Source organism: Nilaparvata lugens, chromosome 13 (genome assembly GCF_014356525.2).
Source record: "Nilaparvata lugens isolate BPH chromosome 13, ASM1435652v1, whole genome shotgun sequence".
NCBI classification, from domain to species: Eukaryota; Metazoa; Arthropoda; class Insecta; order Hemiptera; family Delphacidae; genus Nilaparvata; species Nilaparvata lugens.
Window position 1 is genome coordinate 12,076,813 of NC_052516.1, and position 19,778 is coordinate 12,096,590.

General features: G+C 34.8%; 1 protein-coding gene across 1 annotated transcript in view; it reads left to right on the forward strand.

Moving 5' to 3' along the window:
- LOC111064132 (retinal guanylyl cyclase 1) overlaps positions 1-19,778 on the forward strand; it is a 67,735-nt gene that overhangs the window by 26,966 nt on the left and 20,991 nt on the right. The window contains 3 exon segments of the mRNA XM_039440349.1: positions 1,404-1,486; positions 7,985-8,053; positions 9,483-9,566. Of these exon segments, the coding sequence (XP_039296283.1) occupies positions 1,404-1,486; positions 7,985-8,053; positions 9,483-9,566 (236 nt within the window).

The following is a 19,778-nucleotide window of genomic DNA, read 5'->3' on the forward strand; positions in this document are numbered from 1 at the left end:
AAGTATTGCTTTCCGAAAAAATAAGGTACCCCAATTTCTAAATTTCTATACGTTTCAAGGTCCCCTGAGTCCAAAAAAGTGGTTTTTGGGTATTGGTCTGTATGTGTGTGTGTGTGTGTGTGTGTGTGTGTGTGTGTGTGTGTGTGTGTGTGTGTGTGTATGTGTGTGTGTGTGTGTGTGTGTCGTGTCCGACACGAACAACTTCGAATATAACCAATTCAAGATGGCGGCTAAAATGGCAAAAATGTTGTCAAAAACAGGGTTTTTCGCGATTTTATCGAAAACGGCTCCAACGATTTTGATCAAATTCATACTTAAAATAGTCATTGATAAACTCTATCAACTGCCACAAGTCCCATATCTGTAAAAATTTCAGGAGCTCCGCCCCATCAATGCAAAGTGTGATTTTAGATTCCCAATTATCAGGCTTCAGATACAATTTATTTAAACAAAACATTTCAAGTGGAAAAGATTGAGCATAAAAATCTCTACAATGTTCAATGACATTTCCATCTAAAATTGAAAATAAGCTCGAAATCCGAGAAAATGTGTTTATTCAATAATGCAAACTGTTGACAACTTTTGATTCTATTAAATCATTCACTATGAAGAGATAGCAGACTTCGTGTGTCTCCAGCGTTATTGTCCTGTCACCAGCTGGCACAGATCTTTGAATAGTAGACTTGAGATGCGCGTGAACACTAGCGTCAGGTGATCGATTTTCACAACGGCAAGGAAAGTTGTGTGAGTGGGCCACACCAGAATTTTTTTCAAGAGCGGATGAATAGAATGAGAAGGTCTTGTGAAGACATATTCATATTTCCTATACCACATATATTTATTCTAAACAAAGATATACTACATTTCTTTAGAAATCCAATCTGTGACTTTTACTTCCAACCTTCTGTGTTTGAGGAACGTTTGTGCTTAAAATAAATAAGTGAAATGCAAGTCATCCTCAATATGAATTTCCATTACAGTACCTTTTCTGCGTACAAAATTAGGCCCCACGAACACACGTACTGTATTCCGTTTTCCATCAGCTTATTAGACTACATTTGTACAAAAATGGGAACATACAGGTATGATAAGCTCAAAGGTGCGTACGGATTTACGCGCCGCGAACATGAGCAATTCACTTTTAATCAGCTGATGCCAAGCTTTTCATATCTGTATCTTACCGTTTCTGTAAAAATACAGATATAATCAGCTGATTAAAATTGAATTGCTCATGTTTGCGGCGCGTATATCTGTACGCACCTTAACAACTGCAGCTGATAAATAGTGGAATACTCGTGTTCGTGGCGCATAAGTCGGTACACAGTTTGATATTAATTAAACCTCTAGGTCCTATGTGAATCAATAATTTTATAGAAAAATTCACTGTACTTTTTTGTTCACAGAATTCAAAATAGGAGCACTGTATGTGTCAATCTATGCCCTTGTTGCTGCGTCTGGTATAGGATTTTTCGCTGTATGTTTTGTGGTAAGAATAAGATTATCTCACTATTCAAGCATAAGATTTTCCTTAATATTTGAAAATATACATATTTTGAATGAATAGATCTCTCAACTACAGTATATTTAACTGCTTTCAGTTACTTTACATTTTAACAATCACGACACTGTATTCTTTACCGTATTATCAACTGTATTCTTAACGGTATACTTGACTGTACTCTTAACTGTATTTTCAACTGTATTCTCTACTGTAACCCTTGAATATAATCATAGAGAAAAGATAGCATAAGTAGATATCCTATGGTATAGGGCGTTTATGTCGCAACTTTTACTGTTATGCCAAGCCGATAGTTCACGTAGTTCTTTCCTATGCAGCTGTGTGACGCTGGTAGTCTTTCAAATTGTACCGTTCACCCCAACAAAAGAGTGAAGATTGACAATAATCGACAGTAATCAGCTCGAGATAACAGTAAAAGTTGCGACATAAATTCCCTATACCATGGGATATCTACTTACACTATTGTTTCTCTATGATATAATCTTAGTGTATTTCACCATAGTTACTGAGTTATATTCTTTAAAATATAAATTTGTTTTTTTAAATGTGTTATTTGTTGTATTTTTAGGTTATCGTTGAAGAGAAAAAACGAAGACTGACATGTGACTGTTGTGTTGGGTCCAAACGATTTCGCCGTACCAGAAAAAGATGACGCCATTAAGGTGAGTAGCTTAGGCCCGGTTGCACAAAATCAGGTTAAATTTAAATCGTAATTATTCTTACGAGGGCCTATCAGGGAAGGTGTTTTTGAAAATACGGCTACTCCAATTGTTTCTCGCGGAATTATTACAGTATTATTTCAACTTAATAACCAAAAATTGAAAATTTTTAAATTCTAACCAAAATTCAACCGCTTTTATGCAACCAGCACTTAGTATCAATTTTATTCATGATATCTTTAAGGTATTCTGACAGTTTTAAGTAGTTCTCACCATGGAAGAATTTCCAGCAGCAATAACAAAAATGAGATTAAACAATTGTAACAGTGAAAAACTCTTAATTAAACAAAGATGAGAACACAAAAACAATTCGAATCTGGTGAAGTCATCGTTGTGGTATTCATTCAAAGTTTGGAAGTTTTGTATCAAACTGAGTGTTGCGTATCAAGTTGAGATAATACTGTTTCATATTGTGTTGATACTGTATCATAATATGTATAGTGAGGTGCACGTTATAATAGCAGTGGAGAAAGATAGGAGGTCAACGTTGCCGAACCTCTGTCTTGTCAATGCCTTCTATAGACGGTAGCTGATAAAGGTTTATTAATGTCATATTAACTGTTCATTCTCGTTTAAAATAACCAATTATATTCTAATCAAGCAATAAATTATACTTTTCAATGAATTCACATAATTAAGATGAAATATTTTGTGAATTAATTTTCAATTCTACATTGTTAAAACACGATCTGGCAACTTAGCAAAACGAGATAGAGATAGCGCTATACGCTTTGTTGAATGATAGTCAAGGATAGCAATACCATTGCTAATCAAACACTGCCATTATAATGTGGACCTCACTGGAAAAAAAGGTAACCTTCGTTAATTCAATCCCAGACACATTCCAACTCTCGAATTCTAATCAATGATCAAATTTAATCCCCGGTTAACCAGCGGCTGATTGGCAATCAAGCTGATGAAACACACCTGGGAGCTGTGTAACACAAACGCTGGGTTATTAGATAGTGGATAGCAGACTGACAGGGTCACCAATCCAACTTTCGACAACAGAGCGCGTCGCCTAACATTCCCCAAGGAGATCGAATGCTGTTGTCACCTTCTCTGCTATTGGTTGAGCTGGATTGTGATTGGCCAATCGGGAGCGAGATTAAATAGCATGTGTTGTACGATGGAACAGTACTTGGATTATCTCTGTCATAAATATGAAAGATAGCATAAGAAGATATTCCATGATTTGTAGAGTTCATTAAAAGTTTGAAAGTTTTGTAACAAATTATGGTGTTGTGTATCAAGTTGAGATGATACTGTATCTTATGTGGTGATACTGTATCATGTGTTGTGATACTGCATTATATGGTGATACCATAGAGAAAAGATAGAATAAGAAGATATCGCATGTTTTGTAGAATTCATTCGAAGATTGGAAGTTTTGTATCAAATTATGGTGTTCTGTATCAGTTCAGATAATGCTGTATCGTTTTGCGTTGATACTGTAGCATGTGTGCTGATACTGTATCATTTTATGGGGATAGGCTACTGTATCATTCATGTTGATACCATAGAGAAGATAAAGCATAAAAGAATATATCCCATGATTTGTAGAATTCATTCGAAGATTGGAAGTTTTGTATCAAATTATGGTGCTGTGTATCAAGTTTAGATGATACTGTATCGTTTTGTGGTGATACGGTATCATGTGTGGTGATACAGTATCATTTCATGGGGATAGGCTACTGTACCATTCATGTTGATACCTTAGAGAAGAGAATGCTTAATAAGAAGATATCCCATGATTTGCAGAATTCATTCGAAGATTGGAAGTTTTGTATCAAATTATGCCCGTGTTTCGTATGGACACGTTAAGCCGTCGGTCCCGGCTGCCTAAAAAGCAGTCGTTAGGTCATGTCAGAGGCCCTGAAATTGATCAGTTGCGACCTGAAAGCTCTGACACCAGACCTCAGCCAGCCAGGTCATTCGATATTATTATTATTATTATCGAATTATGGAGCTGTGTATCAAGTTGAGATGATACTGTATAATATTGTGTTTATTCTGTATCATGTGCAGTGATAATGTATCATTTTTTGTAATATAATAGAGAACAGTGATAGCATAAGAGGATATCCCATGATTTGTAGAATTCATTCAAGGTTTGGAAGTTTTGTATCAAATTATGGTGTTGTTTATCAAGTTGAGATGATATTGTGTTGATACTGTATCATGTGCCGTGATACTGTATCATTTTTTGGTGATATAATGAGACAGTGATAGCATAAGAGATATCCCATGATTTGTAGAATTCATTCAAAGTTTGGAAGTTTTGTATCAAATTATGGTGTTGTTTATCAAGTTGAGATGATATTGTGTTGATACTGTATCATGTGCCGTGATACTGTATCATTTTTTGGTGATATAATTGAGAACAGTGATAGCATAAGAAGATATCCCATGATTTGTAGAATTCATTCAAAGTTTGGAAGTTTTGTATCAAATTATGGTGTTGTTTATCAAGTTGAGATGATATTGTGTTGATACTGTATCATGTGCCGTGATACTGTATCATTTTGTGGTCATATAATTGAGAACAGTGATAGCATAAGAGGATATCCCATGATTTGTAGAATTCATTCAAAGTTTGGAAGTTTTGTATCAAATTATGATGTTGTTTATCAAGTTGAGATGATATTGTGTTGATACTGTATCATGTGCCGTGATACTGTATCATTTTGTGGTGATATAATTGAGAACAGTGATAGCATAAGAGGATATCCCATGATTTGTAGAATTCATTCAAAGTTTGGAAGTTTTGTATGAAATTATGGTGTTGTTTATCAAGTTGAGATGATATTGTGTTGATACTGTATCATGTGCCGTGATACTGTATCATTTTGTGGTGATATAATTGAGAACAGTGATAGCATAAGAAGATATCCCATGATTTGTAGAATTCATTCAAAATGTGGGAATTTAGTATGAATTTATGGTGTTGTGTATCAAGTTGAGATATTACTGTATCGTTTTGTGGTGATACTGTATCATTTTATGGTGATACCATAGAGAGAAGATATCATGAGAAGATATCCCTTTTATATTCCAAATTTCACTGATAATTTCACTGATAAGCTACAAACAATATCTATATCATAAACATTCTTGATATATACTGACTTACCACCACGAAGTATACCTGTATATTATTAGCATAAAGAAACAATAGCGTGAGTAGATATCCCATGGTATAGGGCGTTTATGTCGCAACTTTTACTGTTATCTCAAGCCGATAGTTCACGTAGTTCTTTCCTATGCAGCTGTGTGACGCTGGTAGTCTCTCATATTGTGCCGTTCATACACTCTTACCCGATCAAAACAGTAAAAATCCACAATAATCGACAGTAATCGGCTTGAGATAACAGTAAAAGCTGCGACATAAACACCCTATACCATGGGATATCTACTCACGCTATTGTTTGTCTATGATATTAGGCTGAATCACATATTCACTTGTTTGTATATCTGTATATGTACCCTTTACGCATCTTTAAACTTGAATACATTATCTATATATTTGTAGTTTCCTTTCCAATTTAGCTACAATTTATCTACATCATAGATAAATACTTCTAACTATATCCGTATATCAGGTTGAATCGCATGTCCACCCATTTATCTATACCTATATTATGTACCCTTTAAGCATACTTGAATACATGACTTCTATACCTATATTGGTGTTCAATCGTAGCTCCATCCATAGTGAGGTCCACTTTATAATGGCAGTGTTTGGTTATCAATGGTATTGCTATCCTTGTCTATCATTCAACAAAGCTGATAGCACTATTTCTTTCCCGCTTTGCTCTGTTACTAGATCGTCTCTTAACAATGTAGAATCAATAATTAATTAACAAAATATTTGATCTTGATTATAAGCAATCATTGAAAAATACAATTCCTTGCTTGATAAAACAAAACTGATTATTTTAAACAAGAATGAACAGTTAATATTACATCAATGTACCTGTATCAGCTACCGTCTATAGAAGGCATTGACAAGACAGAGGATCGAAGCTCCTATCTTTCTCCACTGCCATTATAACGTGGACCTCACCATATCAGATGCGGTTTGAGCTTAGGTGAGTTGTCAAAAGCCGTGTCACTAGTGAATACATTAGTGTATGTCCACACAAGTTACACGTCTGAATACACTAATGTATCTCTCTCTACACGAGTGAATACACAAATGTATCTCTCTCTCTACACGAGTGAATACACAAATGTATCCCTACACAAGTGTGTCTCTCTCTACACGAGTGAGAGATGGCACCAGTGAGATAGTCTTTGCAAATTTGATGCCTGCTAATAGGTTTCTGCATCAGGTTGAAATCAGTGAATCTGTCTAGGCTTGGCATAGTTGATTAGGCATCAATTGATTAGATGAGATACTATCCGATTGAGTAATCACAAGATATGTTGATTGGAAATTGTGCGTAAATTTAGTGTGAGTTGAGACAGTATATTAGATTTAAATCTACTTTGTAGAAATCATTAAGGACTGAGAATTTTGTGAAGTGAACAACTACAAGACTCAACCTATTTCGGACTATGTGTAACCTTATCTAAATTTGGGAGAGGAATAGCACAAGGTTACCTTATTTTTCTCTCACTATCATTTTGAGATGTACTTGTTGTATCAATGAATAAAGATCCTTGTCTTTTAGCTCCATCCATCGTGGTTTGTTCAAAGTTAATATCATAGAAAAAAATCATTTGCAAATGGCATTAGTAGCCGAAACATGCAATGTTTAAATGACAAATGACAAAAGACAAACAACAATGACAAAATAATGGACCAAGCGAAATGAGGTCTAAGATTCAAGTCGACGGTTTTGTATTTCTCTTTTATGTTTATGTTTTTGTTTGTATTCTTGTTTATATTTATGTTTTTATGTTCCGCATTCACAGCGAAACGCAGCAATAGATTTTCATGAAATTTGACAGGTATGTTCCTTTTTGAATTTCGCGTCGACGTATACATACGGTTTTTCGAAATTTTGCATTTTAAGGATAATACAAAAGGAAAAGGAGTCTCCTTTGAACGCCAATATTACCGTGAAAATCAGACTATAGAACTATTCATCATAAATCAGCTGTCTAGTGGACTATAATACTACCCGTTCAAAAACATCGAACATCTTGAAAATTTATCTTTCCACTAACGTTAGTAGACAGTTGATTATAATACTACCCGTTCAGAAACATCGAACATCTTGAAAATTGTATCTTTCCATCAACCTTTGTAAACAGTTGCAGCCAGACCCTGATAACAGCGCTCACACTCACATTCCGGGACGACACGTCACGGTACGATATAGGACAGAAAGCTCTATGTTTATTTAGGATTTTCTATAGTCATTTTAAATTGATAAATATTATGTATTCATTTTTGAGAAAACATAACACAGTTCAATGTAACTTACTGAGCGCGAGGTCTACTGTTCAAAGAACTACTAGTATATAAGGGTAATCAGATTAATATTTGTATTTATATTAAAAGATCTCTAAAGAAAAAAAGACAAACATAGAGAAACTATATTTCTTCTATTCTGAAATAGTTTTTCTATTCTAATATTCTTTTTTCTCGTTTGATACAGTATCATATGATGTTGATACACTACCTGTTGTGTTGCATTTTTGTAGATGGAGGAAGGCATGGAGAGGGTTCTGTGCTGTTGGTTGCAACAGTTGCATGAGGGGTTCGGAGCCCCCGAGGTGAGACCCCCCCCTTAAGACGAAAGCGCTGACCAACGCCAATCAGAGACAACCCGCGGATGACTGCAGGGTACGATGTAATCTAAATGTAAGTCATACAATTTAATTAATTACAAGTATTCTTTTTTCACTTGATAATAATTATAGTGAGGTCCTTAAAAGCATGAAAAAGGCTCGAAGAATACTTGAAGCTGATTGATCAAATCTTTCAAAAGTTATTATAGAACATACAAAGAGACTGAAAACACTTTGGTCTTCAGTTAGACAGGAAATGAGAAAGCATAGAGGAAAGATAGCATAAGAAGATATAGTAGAGAGCGTTCATGGTATAGAGTTCATTCAAAGTTTGAAAGTTTTGTATCAAATTATGGTGTTGTGTATCAAGTTGAGATGATACTGTATCGTTTTGCGTTCATTCTGTATCATGTGTGTTGATACATTTGTGGTGATAGTCTAATAGAGAGCAGTGATAGCATAGGAAGATATCCCATGATTTGTAAAATTCATTCGAAGATTAAGAGTTTTGTATCAAATTACGGAGCTGTGTATCAAGTTGAGATGATACTGTATCATATTGTGATATTGTGTTGTCTCTGTATCATGTGTGGTGATACTGAATTTCATGGTGTTCCCAAAATTAGAATCCTTTTATGTTCCAAATTCCAATGTTAACTCAAGCCGATGGTCCTAGTAGTTGTTTTTCGTGAAGCTATGTGTCGCTGGTAGTCTCACATACTGTGCCGTTCTCCTCAACAGAACAGTAATAATAGACAGTAGTTGACAGTAATCTGCTACAGTTAACACAAAATCGGCTCAAAATTTGGAACATGAACGACCTTTACCATAGGATACCTTGTTCATTTTTCAAGAAGGAATAAAATTATTTTTATTAAGGTGATAAGTAGTGTTTCTTTTCTGTCTCAATTTTTTACAATCTAACTCAAAACTTTTCAATTAGGTAGTAGAGATTTGAGTAAATTATTTTTTGTTTTTAATTAGTTTAAAATATCAAAATTTGATATTTTTAGTTTAGTCATTAGTTTTGAAGTGAAAATTGGACTTTAAAGTCGAAAGTGAAATCATAACCCTTAAATTTTTACAAAATTACTCGAAAATTTTCAATTAGGTAGTAGATATTTGAGTGAATTATTTTTGCTTCAATTAAGTTTTTGAATATCAGAATTTGATATTTTTAGTTTAGTTATTAGTTTTGAAGTGAAAATTTGACTTTAAAGTCGGAAGTGAAATCATAACCTTTTAATAATCAAAATTGGATGAAATTTTTAGCTTACTTATTAGTTTTGAAGTGCAAATTGGACTCTAAAGTCAAAAGTGAAGTCACAACCTCTTCTTTTTTGGAAACTTTTATTCATCAAAATTTGGGAGGGAGACAGTTTTGGGCTATGCCTGTTGTCTTCCCCCAATCATATTTTATTGTAATAATGATTTTTGATTGTCAATGGAATGAATAAATGAATATTAATTGAAATTGATAAATTGCGATTTTCCATTTTCAGGGCGATCTTGTGTTCCTGAAGCCGTTGCCAGTACATGCTGAGTCATTCGAGCTGAAGAAAAAAGCCAAAAAACTACTAACAAGTGTAAGTCAACATTCTACACATATATTTCAAAAATAATTGAATATATTAACACCTTGCAATTTACTTTAGTGAAGTTGTATTGGGAACTTTTTTTAGTGCCTTTTGCACAGTCATAGTTTAAAATAAATTTTATTTTAAACTGGATTAAATCCGTATCAAGTATCGTTTGTAATAATGTGCTTCATTTCGAGTTTAAGCAACCAGCTGATTTAATCTCGTTTAAGCTTTGACTGTGCAAACGGCACTAAGTGAGGAATTTGTATTGAATTATAATATATTTGTTGAATTCTTTCATCAATAAAGGTTATTTATCTTTTCAATTGGAAAATTGATATCTGTGATTAAATCTCATTGAAATAAGAGTAATCAGTTATGATATTGTGATACTACCACAGAGTTAGTCTCACCAGTATATTAAAAATGTTGAAGAATAAATTTAAATAGTAGAAAGTTACAAAAATCTTAGTAAATAGAAACATCTTAGAAAGTATAATTATGTGAATATAGTGTTTACAAGAGTGATCTTTTGTGTTTAGTGTTTCCTGAATGGTTCCAAATTTTCTTAAATAACTCAATATTATTCGTTACAAGTGGCAATTGAGTGGAATATTTCTAATTTATTTATTAATTCAAGCCATCTAAATTCAAAATTTATAGTTTCAATTTTATTTTGGACAAAAATTCTATCAAAATTGTACACATGAAATTCAAACCTTATCTTGGACTTTGTCACTTATAAATTTGGAAGAAAAATAGCACAAGGACTACCTTATTATTTTATCTTTCAATGTTATTACATTAGTGTCATTTGAATTGTAAATAAATGAAATAAATAAATAAAATATTTACTATTTTAGCTATAATAATGTGAAATATTCCTCCTATGTTTAGTTTTGAAGCATCTAAATTTGAAAATCTACTTTGTGAAAATACTTGAGGACTGAAAATTTTGTGAATTGAAGAACTACAGGACTTGACCTATTTTGGACTATGTGTAACCTTATCTAAATTTGGGAGAGGAATAACACAAGGTCACCTTATTTTTTCTCTCCCTTCCATTTTGATAATGTACTTATTGTATGAATGAATAATAAAGTATAAACCTGAAAGTAGACCTGTTTCAAAGTAAAGAAAGTATAAAAAAAAGTATAAACTGTCTGACGTTTTAACAAAGGGACATCTTCCCTTGCTTCAATCAATAATTCAATATCGGTTGAAGAACAGTAACTTTTTTCTAAAGGAAATTCTAGAGAAGAAAGAAACTTCTTCAAGAGGCTTCGAAAAAGCTGAAATAAAAAAAATAAATGACGGACAGTTTGCTTCTTTCAAAGTTATTGAATGAAAGAGGATAGAGAATTAATTAATAAGGAAGGAGAATTGTAGATAGATGAGATAAGAAGGAAAATAAATATGGAGTGGAAAAGGACGTTCAAATGGAGGAGAAGAAGAGTGGTGAGGAGGAGGAGGAGGAAGAAAAGGAGGAGAGAGAGAGTGAGAGAAGAAAGTAGAAAGAGAGAGGGGAAGTGGAAATTACTGATGTTGATAATGTTAATAGAGGAAGAAAACTCTTGCTAAAAGAAAATTAATTTGACGTCTGTTGGTTGGTTCCCTTTTCTTTAGTAGCGCGGAAATGTGAAAACTAAAAAGGCAAAATGGGAAAAATTAATTAGTGCTTTGGCACTCAAGTGGTCATCAGCTGATTGGTCAAAGAGCTTTGATAAAAAGAACAGCAGGCAAAGAAAAGAAAGAAAAGAAAAAAGGAAGGAAATGAACAAAAACAGAGTCAGACAGACGAACAAAGATACACGACCACCCCATAAATGAACAGCTGTAGACTGATTCGAAAGAGAGAAAGAAAATAAGGAGAAGAAGAAGAAGAAGAAGAAGAAGAAGAAGAAGAAGAAAAGAAGAAGAAGAAGAAGAAGAAGAAGAAGGAGAGGAAGAAGAAGGAGAAGCAGGTAGAGAATGGAGAGAAGAAGGAGTTGTAAAAGGAGAAGACAGGAGAATAAGAAGAAGGAAGAGAAGATGGAGAAGGAGAGGAGAAGGAGTTGAAGAAGGAGAAGGATAAGAAGAAAAAAATAGAAAGAGAAGACAGGAAAAGAAGAAGAGATGAAGGAGAAGAAGAAGGAGAATACAGGAGGAGAAGAAGAAGAAGTAGATGTGGAAGAAGAAGAAGAAGATGATGAAGGAGAAGAAGAAGGAGAATACAGGAGGAGAAGAAGAAGAAGTAGATGTAGAAGAAGACGAAGAAGAAGAAGAAGTAGATGTAGAAGTAGAAGAAGAAGAAGAAGAAGAAGATGATGATGAAGGAGAAGAAGAAGGAGAATACAGGAGGAGAAGAAGAAGAAGTAGATGTAGAAGAAGACGAAGAAGAAGAAGAAGTAGATGTAGAAGTAGAAGAAGAAGAAAAGAAGAAGAAGAAGAAGAAGAAGAGAAGAAGAGAAGAAGAAGAAGAGAAGAAGAAGAAGAAGAAGAAGAAGAAGAAGAAGAAGAAGGAAGAAGAAGAAGAAGAAGAAGAAGAAGAAGAAGAAGGAGTAGCACTATCTGAAAGAAGTTGAAAGGAAATAGAAAATTGAGAGGAAAGCCTTATTCGCTATCATTAAGACGGAGGAAAACTCAATCAAGTCCAATTGCATTGATGCTTTCAATTGATTTTTCCAGCTATTGAAGAGATGCACAGCGTTTTCCTTCCTTGGAACAAAGAATACACTGCATTGTAAGCTGTTTTTCCATGGATAATTTTCTAAATTGAACCGTCTTTTGATGGGAAATCTTGTATTATGAGGCTTCCTAGAGGATTTTCTACAAAGAAATCACTCTGTATAATTAGAGTTTTTGAAATTTCTATATTATTTTATTGAGATAAATGTAATGTCTAACTCTACTTGAAATGTTTTCATTAGATTCAATCATCACAAAGCTATAGTGAGGTCCACGTTATAATGGCAGTGGAGAAGGACAGGAGAACAAAGATGCCGATTCTCTGCCTTGCCACTGCCTTCTATAGAGGATAGCTGATACCGGTATATCTGATGTAATATTAACTGTTCATTCCTGTTCAAATAATTAATCTTCATGATTAAGATTGAATTTTGTTAATCAATTTCAATATTTCTACATTGTTAGAAAGCGATGTGGAAACAGTGCGGAGGTGGTAGAGGATAGCGCTATCTCTTTCTCGCTTTGCTCTGCTGCCAGATCGTCTTTTAACCATGTAGAATTAATAACTAATTAACAAAATATTTCATCGTAATTATGAAAGTTCATTCTATGAAATTATTGAAAGAAGAATATGATTTATTGCTTGATAAAATATAATTGATTATTTTAAACGACAATGAACAGTTAATATTACATTAATAAACCTGTATCAGCTACCGTCTATAGAAAGCATTGACAAGACAGAGGATCGGCAACGTTTTCTCTGCTATATTTCTCCACTGCCATTATAACGTGGACCTCACTATAGAGGAGAGGGGAGACAGGACTAAGAAATCAACCTGTATCTAATGTTGAAGTGTTAATATAAGGCTCAACTCACACTTACGCGACTCAAGTCGAGAAGAGACTGGACTCTAGTGGAGAGCATGTGTTTCCAAATGGTGACACTCAGACCAGTCGATTCTAGTCTCCGTGACGTCACCATTTGGAAACACATACTCTCCACTATAGTGAGGTCCACGTTATAACGGCAGTGAAGAAAGATAGGAGAAAAACGTTGCCAAGTCTCTCCATTTTGCCACTGACTGTACACAGCTGTTACTCAATTCATCCCATCAAATTTGATCTAATAATAATTATAATTTCCTTGATAAAATAATCAATTTAATGTCAAATTGATCAACAAAATATATTTTTTCATAATTTGATTCAAAAATTTGCTTTTATGACTGAGATCAGATTTTTATTTTTATACAAACCTGAAATGGCGGCTAATTTAAAAAGCTGTGATACAACAATCTGAATTTCAAAACAACAAAAATTGAGTTATTTGGTAGGTATTCTATTCCAATTTCATTTAAAAATAATAGAAAAATGGAAATCCTATTTAAGAAAAGTAATTTCAATGGATTAATTCTGAAATAACTTTTCAATATTATTTTTACCGGTACGAGTAGGTCTCACCTATACGGGTAGGCTAACTGAACCATGGATGAAAAAGTCTAGGATGGTTAGTTATCAACTTTTAAAATGTCATTTCATATATTTTAATTCGTGTTTCTCATACGGTAATTTTTAAAAATTATTTCATTGTTTCAAAAATACATTTTAAATCAATTATATGACTTGTGTACTCAAGTATTTTGATAGAATGAGGAAGAAAATGGCGTCTGAGAATATGGTTTGTTCAGTTTTGTACAGTCACTGTCAAAAGTAAATATAAAATATTCTGGCAAATAGACAACATTGCAAAGCGAGAGTGAGATAGTGCTATCTGTTTTGTTGTATGATAGAAAAGGACAGCAACAGTATTGTCAATCGTACACTGCCATTATAATGTGGACCTCACTATAGAGTCTAGTCTCTTCTCGACGCAGCATGTGTTTTCAAATGGTGACGTCACGGAGACTAGAATCGACTGGTCTGAGTGTCACCATTTGGAAACACATGCTCTCCACTACAGTCGAGTTTCTTCTCGACCTGAGTCGCGTAAGTGTGGGTTGAGCCTAAATTTTAGAGTTTTCAGAATTTTTCTATTGACATGAATGTAATTTCTGAGATTGCTTGCAATGCTTTTATGAGATAAAATCACTAGGATCATAGAGGAACGATAGCATAAGTAGATATCCCATGGCATAGGGAGTTTATGTCGCAACTTTTACTGTTATCTCAAGCCGATAGTCCACGTAGTTCTTTCCCGTGAAACTTTATGACGCTGGTAGTCTCTCATATTGTGCCGTTCATACACTCTCACCCCAATAAAACAGTGAAAATCAACAATAATCGACAGTAATCGGCTTGGGATAACAGTAAAAGTTGCGACATAAACGCCCTATACTATGCGATATCTACTTACGGTATTGTTTCTCTATGCTAGGATCCTAGTGATATTCAGTTTGAACTGTCATAAATAACATCAAAAAATAACTCATAAAAAACTCAAGAAAAAACATCAATACATCCCGTGTAACCAATGCTGAAAGTATGAGATAAATCTCACTAATTTCCCAATTATTCAAGGCAATATGGTTTGAATGTAGCCATCATCCTAATGAGTCAATCTAATGGATACATTCCAAATAATAATAAAATCACCGGAAACAATTCATCACATCTGTGTAGATGTAGAAAGCCAGAATGAACCATTATCATCATCATCATCATCATCATTACGATTATTGTTGTTGGAATCTGCAGCGAAATTCTTATCACATTGTTGGTGAGGAGGTAGGAGGTGAGGTGAGGAGGAGGTAGAGGAGGTGGAGGAGGAGGAGGAGGAGGAGGAGGAGGAGGAGGAGGAGAAGGATGAGATGAGGAGGAGGACGAGGAGGTAGAGAAGGAGGAGCAGGTAGAGAAGGAGGAGGAGAAGGATTAATGAGAAGAGTAGTCAGTGGAGAAGGAGGAGGAGGAAGATGAAGAAGAGGTGGTAAAACTGAGGAGGATAGGGAGTGGACAAGAAGTCAGTGAGGAGGACGAGGATGTGAAGGAAGAGGATGATGATGATGATGAGGAGGAGGAGGAGGCGTAGGAGGATGAGGAGGAGGTGAAGGAGAAGGAGAAGATGGAGGAGAAGAAGGAGGAGTAGGTTCACAATAGATTGATAAATGTTGTAAATTGATGGGAGAAATCTTAAGACTTTCACAGCTTGTGAACAACACTAGCATCTTGAACAATGAATCAAATTAGGCCACAGTTTTGCTTCAGTGTGGAGGTAGAAGAAGCGGAGAATAAGAAGAAGAAAGAAGAGGGAAAAGGAAGGTAGAGAAGGAGGAAGTGGAAGAAGAAGGAGTGATAAGAAGAAGGAGACAATGTTAAAAGTGTGAAAGGTGGAAAAAAGGGGAAGAAAGAGAAAAAGAAGAAGAAAAAGAAGACGAAGAAGGAGAAGAAGAAGAAGAAGAAGAAGAAGAAGATGAAGAAGAAGAAGAAGAAGAAGAAGAAGAAGAAGAAGAAGATGAAGATGAAGATGAAGATGAAGATGAAGATGAAGAAGATGAAGAAGAAGAAGAAGAAGGAGAGGGAGTAGAAGAATAACAAGAGGGAGTAGGAGAATATTTTGGAGTGTCAGGGGAAAGGGTATAATTAATATTCAACCCAAATTCGCAAGCGCCAGAAACTTTCTTTCACAAGATGCTGCGAATAAGCTTAAAAACTTTTCTCTGCCTTCTCTTTCTCCTTCTACTCATCCTCCTCCTCCCTCATCTTCTCCTCTTCCACATTTTCCTCCTCCTCCTTTTCTTCCACCTTCTACTCCTCATCTTCTTCAACCTCAACCTCCTCCTCAGTAAATTATTGCGGTTGTGCGACCCGAAAAGTGAATCTACGATTTTGGAAAATTTCAACCCTTCCCAAAACTTTTCAGTTCGAAAAAAAGAAAAAACTTTTCAGTTCAGTCAGTTTTCAGCCCTTTAAATACATCATCAGCTTTTTAGGTTGAACCTCTATAAAGTATAAGTTTTGGGGTGAAGGAGAGATGAGGTTAGGAAATTTTGATAAGATGAATACAAAAGAAGAAGGAGAAAAAGAAGAAGAAGAAGATGAAGACGACTACAGGTGGAGAAGAAGAAAGATGACAGGAGAAGGGAACGGAGAGTGGAAGAGAAGAAGAACAATAATATAATTATTATTTAACGAAAATCCCAAATAAATGCTGCAAATCACCCCGAAGACTTCTGCTACTGCAGACATTGACAACAGGGTTAACAGCTAGATGGAAATTCGATGAGAACTACTATCCAAAAATTAATTTAATTCCATCTGTAAACTGGTTGGCCGCTATGGCTTGGTATAAAATGAGCACTGCTATCCAGAGATTGTCAGTTTGGTGTAAGGGTAAGCATTCCTGACTAGAAATTGAGAGGTACCGTGTTCGATTCCCGGGCTGGCAACTAATTTTTGGATAGTATTTCTCATCGAATTTCCATCTAGCTGTTAACCCTGTTGTCAATGTCTGCAGTAGCAGAAGTCTTCGGGGTGATTTGCAGCATTTATTTGGGATTTTCGTTTAATAATAATTATATATTGATTAGTATTTTAATAGAATGCATTCTCTATTTAATTCCATCTGAGAACAATAATAAGAACAATAAGAGAGGAAAAGGAAGAAGATGATGAAGAAACAGATGAAGGAGACAGGAAAATAAAGAAGGAGAAATACGACAGGAGAAGGAGAATGTGAGTGAGTAGAAAGAAGAAGAGGAAGGAGAACAATAAGAGGATAGAGAAGAGAGAGAAGAAGAAGAATCAGTGAATTCATTACATTCTATACTCTCTGAGAAAAACGTAGCTTTTTGTCTCGGTTACTCTTCATTATCAAGAAATCAATATATTTTTTTTTAAATAGGAATTAAAGTGAGTGGAATCAGAAGAAGAGGTCTACTTGGATTTTTATTTTAATCTATATATATAAAAGCGAAATGGCACTCACTCACTGACTGACTGACTCACTCACTCACTCACTCACTCACTCACTCATTCACTCGCAGAACTAAAAATCTACCGGACCAAAAACGTTCAAATTTGGTAGGTATGCTCAGTTGGCCCTTTAGAGGCACACTAAGAAATCTTTTAGCAATATTTCAACTCTAAGGGTGGTTTTCAAGGGTTTAAAGTTCGTCTTTTAGCATGTATATTCTTGTTATTCTCTTAATTATAATTGAAAAAAGGCCATACCATATGTTAATATAGAACTATAATCTAGAGAGAGTACCTCTTCGAAACAGTTGTCAACTGGTAAATTAATAATTTTGTCAGGTTGGCATAAAGTTGAGTTGACTTTGTTAGGTTGGCACCAAGTTGAAGATTGAAATGCATTTATCGCGGAAAAATTGATTGGGCACTGCTACTTCAATCAGAGCTATTCCTGGGAATATTATATTACTAGCCATCAGGCTCGCTTCGCTCGCCATATCCGTTTAGTCTGGACCCCCGACTGGATCGTCCTAACATATGAAAAAAATACTCAAATGAAAAATGCAGGCGAGCGAAGCGAGCCTGCTGATCTCATTCTTGGACGATCCAAACGGTGGTCCAGGGGGCGGAGCCCCCTGGCTGGACGGATATGGCGAGCGAAGCGAGCATGACGGCTAGTTTCTAGATAAAATTGTAGTAAAAATAGTCCATCAATTGATTTGAATAGGTCTATTCCCGCTCAGCAATTTCAGTTCATTGGTATCGAGTTTTCATTGATAGAACCAGCATTCATCTTTCACATGGCAGAGCTGACTCCTTTGAAACAAATTCTGACAGCTAGAAACAAAATAAAAGAATGCCAATGTCATTGTTCTTCTTGTTCTTCATTGTTCTTCTCCAGCAAAAGCTACGACGTCATGTTTTTAGACAAGTTAATAATCCTAAAAGCTTTTCGTCTCTGTTATTTTTGCAACGACAGCAGAAAACCTACGCGTCAGACTGCGATACAAAACACATGTTTTCTTTTGAATCAGCCTCAACTGAAAAATATTTTTTTATTTTGATTCAGCTTCAACTGAAACATGTTTTTCTCTTGATACAGCCGCAGTCGAACATAATTTTTTTAATGTTTTCGGTGCGTAAAAATACATTTGGAAATCACTTTCACTCGACAAAAATACGATTTTACACTGAGAAATTCAGGTTTATTTTGTTGTATGTATATCAAACGAGAAGTGAATTGTGAAGGATTATGGTAAATTAGAAAGAGGGAGGGTCTTTGATGTTTGAATATTTGGAAGGTATTACTCTGAATGATAAAGGCTGTCTTGAATATGAACTTTGCGTTCATATAAACTGTAATATAGAATAATAATATTATTCTTATTATAATTTTCACATATTATGTGAATATCCCCTATTTAGTGACAATGATTTGAAATATTTCTTCTATGTTTGGTTTTGAAAGCATCTTAGGGCCGGTTTCCAAGCTCGGGATTTAGCTAAGTTCTAGACTTAAAACAGCTGGAGTCAGAAAATTGGCTTTCCGAGTCAGAGCGTTAACCTAGTCAAGGACTCAAATAGACCCTGGAGTTTAGAGATCACGTTAGACCCTGGAGTTTATAATTTTGCTTTCTGAGTGAAGGGCTTATAAGTCCAGGACTTGAATTAGATTCTCGCCTCTTTTTATTCCAAAATTACTGGTTAGGATCAATGATCAATAATAGCATAACGTAGAATGAAATGCTTATTCATTCATCTTTCAAAAGGTTAGGTTTTGCTTTGAATGGGCCTACAAAGAAATCGAAACGTATTTTCACAAAATAATTTGGAGAGCATGCTCATTTGAATTATTTCGCTGCAATCAGTTGTTTTCGTTTTGTTATAATGCCAACCAATACAACAGCAAAATATTGTGAATTTTTCTCATGTTTACTACGTTAAAGTCCAGGACTCGAATGAGTCTAAAACTTAATAGGCTACGGAGTTCAGAAGATAAAATCGTGACTCAGAAAGTCGATTTAGACCCGAGAGCTTATTCTAGTCCTGGACTCTGTAAGTCCAGAACTTATAGATCCCAAGCTCGGAAACCGGCCCTAAATCTGAAAATAATTAAGGACTAACATTTTTGTGAAATGAACAACTGCAAGACTCAACCTATTTCGGACCATGTGTAACCTTATCTAAATTTGGGAGAGGAATAGCACAAGGTTACCTTATTTTTCCTCTCCCTATCATTTTGATGATGTACCGTTCTTATTGTATGAATAAGAAAAGAATAAATGAATGTGAACTTCTCTCGTTCGTATGAACTATAGAAGTTCGAAGATTTATTTTCATTGAGGAGGTAGAAAAGGATAGCGCTTTGTGGAATGATAGACAAGGATAGCAACACCAATGTTGATCAAATACTGCCATTATAACGTGGACCTCAATATACATTACCAGCAAATGAATAGACTACTAAATGAAACATATCGCTTGATGAAGTGTAACGAAGCTGCAGATTTATTAAACATTGATGCCGACTCCGTGCAATTTGGTTGAAATGTTTGTTCACTTGGAATAGAATTTGTCGTTCAAAAAAAATTTGACGTATATTCTAGTTGCATCGACAGGCAATTTTAAAATGCAATTTCGAAT